Source organism: Carassius carassius, chromosome 27 (genome assembly GCF_963082965.1).
Source record: "Carassius carassius chromosome 27, fCarCar2.1, whole genome shotgun sequence".
In the NCBI taxonomy this organism is placed as follows: Eukaryota; Metazoa; Chordata; class Actinopteri; order Cypriniformes; family Cyprinidae; genus Carassius; species Carassius carassius.
In genome coordinates, this window is record NC_081781.1 from 2,436,760 (window position 1) to 2,442,288 (window position 5,529).

General features: G+C 42.1%; 1 protein-coding gene across 1 annotated transcript; it reads left to right on the forward strand.

Annotated features, from left to right (window-relative positions):
• The first annotated feature begins 486 nt into the window (after window positions 1–486).
• LOC132106425 (insulinoma-associated protein 1a-like) lies at window positions 487–2,605 on the forward strand. The gene has a single exon (XM_059512094.1). It carries the CDS (start codon window positions 652–654, stop codon window positions 1,822–1,824), a length of 1,173 nt encoding a protein of 390 aa, XP_059368077.1. The 5' UTR covers window positions 487–651; the 3' UTR covers window positions 1,825–2,605.
• Window positions 2,606–5,529: the final 2,924 nt, after the last annotated feature.

The following is a 5,529-nucleotide window of genomic DNA, read 5'->3' on the forward strand; positions in this document are numbered from 1 at the left end:
GATGGTGTGCGTCTGTCCCAGCCGCTCGCGCAAGCGTGTCTTTTGTGATGCAAACGAGAGGAGCCTCTTTTATGAATTATGTATGCGCGCAATGAGTGATTAATACGTCCCGCATTCAACTGTCGCACATGTCCTGAGCCCGCGGGCGTCTGATTTATACATTTAATTAGTCGCGAGACAAATTACCCATGCAACTTGCGAGTCTTTTTGCAGCACGAACCGATTTAGGGACGTTCGGGTTAAAACCGCGCCGCCCTGTTGCCATTTCCCCTCTTTTAATTAGAAATTATGATGCTCTAGGAGTGAAGGAGCCCCTAAAGGATGCTGACAAAGGCAGGGCACGTGTGCATTGACGGGAAGCATCAAAGCGTGAAAAGAGGAGGAACCAGCGTGTGCCTAAAGCATCCTAATATAATAAACCTCAGGTACATCTGCCCGAGCAATCTGCGGACCCTCCCATCTCCAAATCCATAGGGATTCCAGCTCCATCTGATTGGACGCGACAGCGAGGGGCGAGAACCATGTCATCATTCCTCCTTAAAAAGACTGCTGCTATGCCTCAGTGATGGAAAGATCACCGCACGCGTCCAAATATAGTACCAGGTGTGCCTCTGATTCCAACCCGTCTGAAGTGCCTTTCAGCTGGCGAAGATGCCGAGGGGATTTTTAGTCAAGAGAAATAAGAAAGCGACACCTGTTTCGTACCGCGTCCGCTCGGAGGATGAGCAGGACGCGTTTCCAGGCGCGCAGCAGGACGCGGCAAGCGCGCACCGCCCGGCGCAGCCGGTGCAGTTTGGGAACCCAGAGATCGTCTACCGACCCATGTACAGCCCGACCCGACCCGTGAGCAGGGAGCACGAGAGGGCGTGTTTGGAAAGGCGCTTCAATCTCGGCTCGCCCATTTCGGCGGAGTCCTTCCCGGCGGCACCCAGTGGCTCTGATCATGCGCCGTTCGCTCCCGTGGATCTTAAAATCGGCACCAGCAACAGCACGCGAACCGGCACAACAGTAACCACCAAACGGCCCGCGTCAGACGCGGAGCGCAAAGGCAAACCAGTATCCAAGAGAGCCAAAGCCATGCGGAAATTGCAGTTCGAGGACGAAGTCACCACTTCCCCGGTGCTGGGACTGAAGATCAAAGAAGGTCCTGTGGAGCAAAAACCCAGATCTCAGTGCGCAGGCGGCGACAAGCCGCTCGGAGAGTTCGTGTGTCAGCTGTGCAGAGAAGCCTACGCCGATCCCTTCTCTCTAGCCCAACACAAATGCTCAAGAATCGTCCGGATCGAGTACAGATGCCCAGAGTGCGACAAGCTCTTCAGCTGCCCGGCGAACCTGGCCTCGCACCGGCGGTGGCACAAACCCAAAACAGTGCCACAAAACCCGGAGAGCACTAAAACCCCCGCGACCGGGAAAGACGAGACCTCCAGCGACAGAGACACTCCGAGTCCTGGACTCTCCGAATCCGGGTCCGAAGATGGGCTTTACGACTGCCATCACTGCGGGAAGAGGTTCAAGCGTCAGGCATACCTGAAGAAGCACGTGATGGCGCACCACGACGCGTGCGACAAATCCCAAAGCCAGGCGCCGCTCAACCTGAGCGCGTCTGAGTGCCACCTGTGCCCGGTGTGCGGAGAAAACTTCCCCAGCAGAGTGAGCCAGGAGCGGCACATCCGTCTGCTGCACTCGGCGCAGATCTACCCCTGCAAATACTGCCCAGCCATGTTCTACAGCTCGCCGGGACTCACGAGACACATCAACAAATGCCACCCGTCGGAAAACAGGCAGGTGATCCTGCTTCAGATGCCTGTGCGTCCAGCCTGCTGAAGCAAAGCTGTGCCTTAAACCAGTGCTTCCCTACCCACCTCTCGGATCTCGCGGAATCGGGTCGGGAAGCGACCTGGATGAGCACCAGATTGGACTCTTTTCAAATCTAAGCTAGTTGATCTACAACAGGTTAGACTGTTCGCTTATTTTTCTAGGATCTCCGCACAAGTGCTTTTAGCTTTTAGACCTAAGAAATCCTAGAACCTGCCTTGAATTCACAGGCTGTACATACGTTTCCATCGTCTCTAGCTTTAATAGAGCTTGTGAATCTGTGGACTTTAACTGTAGCTTTCCAAACAACCTACTGACAAGGGTTTCTCCTTTTTCCTCTTTAGTGTAGCCAGAAATGCCTTGAATTAGATCTTGACATGCTGTAAAACTGCCTTAATCATGTAAATGTTGGAGTGATTGCGGTTGCTGATAATAATTTGTATATTGTTGTTATTATTATTCTTGTGTGTGAATATGTTTGGGATTATTTATCTTTATTATTATTATTTATTTATTTCAAATGTTTTATTTAAATTATTTGTTTGCCTAATTCATTTGTGATTGATTTGAATTTTGTCTGGACAGCCAGATGTTTCAATTATTGATCCAATGATCAATCTTTGCCAATTCTGAAAGTCTGAAATTCACTTTGCATTAGATACAATCGTTTAATTTATTTTTATTTTCTACATGTTCAGCGCTTGTGTGTTTCTGCAGTCCTGCTATTTGTCCAAAAATACTTAGAATGATAACAATAATAAACAGTCCAAAAAGTCCAATTAGGATCCACTCGTGAACAGAGAAATTCATCATCATCATCATCGTCTTCAATGAAATCTGTCCAACTGGATCCTGTACCATGATACGTCTGCACTTAATAAAACACATCACCTAAAACAATCTGTTTGTCTGTGACTAATTATATCCTTATGAACAGTACAGTTATTTCACAAGCTCTCAACAAGACAGAACACAGTATAGTGATTTAAACAAATCAATATTTTTTTGTATAATTAATGACAAAGACAAGATGGAATATGCACATTTAAACAAGCTGTTTAAAAGCTAAAATATGACAAAAAAATAAAAAAAATTGGTACAGCACATAAAAAAGTATAATGTACATGTTTATAAAATGTAAAAAAAAAATGCAGATATTTTAATAATGAAATCATTATATTAAATTAATTATTAAATGAATCTTTTACTATTTAACACAAAGTTGTATTTATTTTTATTGGCCTTTTTCTAAATCATGACATTTCTAACAATTTAAATGAATAAAGTTAATATAAATCAAATTTATACTGGGAGGGTCTGGGTTGGTTGGGATCAGGAGTAGTCCCAAATTTTAGTCAAAGTTTTGGGGAATTTTTGTTTGATTTGTTTTATATAAATATTATGATGAAAACAGAAAATAGTCTTGCTTGGTGTCGGTATGCAGGGGTCTTTCTCCAGCAGCGCTGAGACACACATGCTGAAGAGAGAATTCACCATAGACACCGAATCCCACAATGCAGCACTTCAGACACACTGCTGTTATGCAGACTGCCTCCCAAAGGCCATGATTGCTTCACTCACACACACACACACACGTTTGTTTTTGTGAAAAGTGGGTTCATCCCATAGGCGTAATGGTTTTTATACTGTACAAACTGTATATTCTATGGCCCTACACCAACCCTACACCTAACCCTAACCCTCACAGGAAACTTTGTGCATTTTTACTTTCTCAAAAAAACTCATTCTGTATGATTTATAAGCGTTTTGAAAAATGGGGACATGGGTTCTGTCCTCATAAGTCACCCTCTCCTTGTAATACCTGTGTCATACCCATGTCATTATACAGAGTTGTGTCCTGATATGTCACTCAAACACACACACACACACATCCATGAACAGCCTGACCTCATGGCTGAGAAAGAGAGCCTTACAGATATGAAAGAAATTCACAGAAAATTAATACTGTAAAGGAGTCTGGGGCTAGTTGTTACAAACAGAAACCCTAAATGACTTTTCCACTGTTATTGCCCAGGAAACACACTGAACCTGATGCTGGGGAAAGTTTTCACAATGGGAAACTGCTGTTTATTGACATTGCTTTGAGAAAAATGTACGTTTGAAATATGAAATACTATCTACAGGGAAAATATGTATTTTAAATGTTACTTAATGGCATTTTAACTGTAAAGCACTGAAGCACAAAACACATAATACATAAAGCCAAAAAGAGAAATGTAAAAAAAAAAAAAAAATTCAAATCACTGTTTTGGAAGAAATAAATTGTAATGAATAAACTGGATACAATTTATACACAACACATGTGTGACAACCTGCCCCAGTGTGACATTTACTGTGTGATAAAATTTGAACACAGTACTATACTATATATTTGTATATAGTTCGTGGTATATATTACCTTCACTCCTGTAGTGAAAAAAAAAACTATTCAAATATTTTTAATGAGTACAAAGGGTCTCTCTAGAAGCATGATCTCAAAAACTGCATGTACAAAAATTAGAAAAAATGCTGTAAAAATAGCTTAAGATGAACTATATAACATCATTATGCAATACTTATGTTGAGTATTATTAATTATAATTTTTTTTTGCGTACATTCCATCAGTGTATTTTATAACAGAATGCAACCCCTCTGCGACCTAATCACTTACTAACGCACACACACGCATGTATGCACATGCACACGCGCGCAACCGCAGACTATGTGCACCACTCCCTGTGTGTGTGTGTTTGTGTGTGTGTGTGTGTGTGTGACAGGTGGAGAGCAGCTGCAAAGCGGGCCGGCGAAGATAACAGCAGATAAAGCCTTTTCACACACACACACACATACACTAAAACCAACATTTACAAACAAGAACAAAACAAGGTAATGGCATCTGAAGGTACAGCAAACAACAAGTCGAAATGATTTATAGCCGAAACTGATCACACACACACATGCATTAGAGGTGTGATCAATCAGCATTAGTTCAGCATCATTAAGAGGCTGGATGTTGACTTTACTTGCCTCTCTGAATGACTGGCCTGTAGCGTGTGTCCTAATGATTTAACTGGACACATTTCAGTTGGTATCCATCATCTGAGGTCTGATCCATGGAGCTGGTGCATGCTGGGAGAGAGAATGAGACTGATTAACAGCACTTAAAGTACCAGCAATTACTCAGCTAACAGAGAACAGTCTCAAAACATTCTAAGGTATGAACACATTTTCTCGCAGTAGCGTTAATAAAAGTTTGTTCAAAGTTATATGGTCTTTAATAATTCTCAAAACATTGTACAAAAATATTTTTATTCATCGTTCATTAAATATTTTTTTCCTTTTTTCCTTTCCTTTTTTTACATTTCGGAATGTCCAGGGAACATTCAAAAGCAACATTCTTGTAAAGTTTCCAAGTGGAATGTTCCCTTTACATTTGCGTAACCAAGAAACAAATCTATTTTAAAAATTGCAAAAACTAGATCTCATGACAAAAACATACCTGTGGGAAATTTTTCGCAAGAAATACGTACCAATCAAAATACGTATCAAGTCCATCTCACTGCAGTTTCCAGCAGAAATGAACACTAGAGGCGGTAAAACAGCGAGCACTTGTAATCTTTTTCGTACACAAACTAAATGTTGCTTGTTTCGGAGTGTTCAGAGAACATTCAAAAGTAACATTCCTGTAATGTTTCAAAACCAGGAGTTTTAAA

Coding starts and splice junctions, on each gene's coding strand:
- LOC132106425 (XM_059512094.1), top strand. CDS start 652: ATGCCGAGGGGATTTTTAGTCAAGAGAAATAAGAAAGCGACACCTGTT.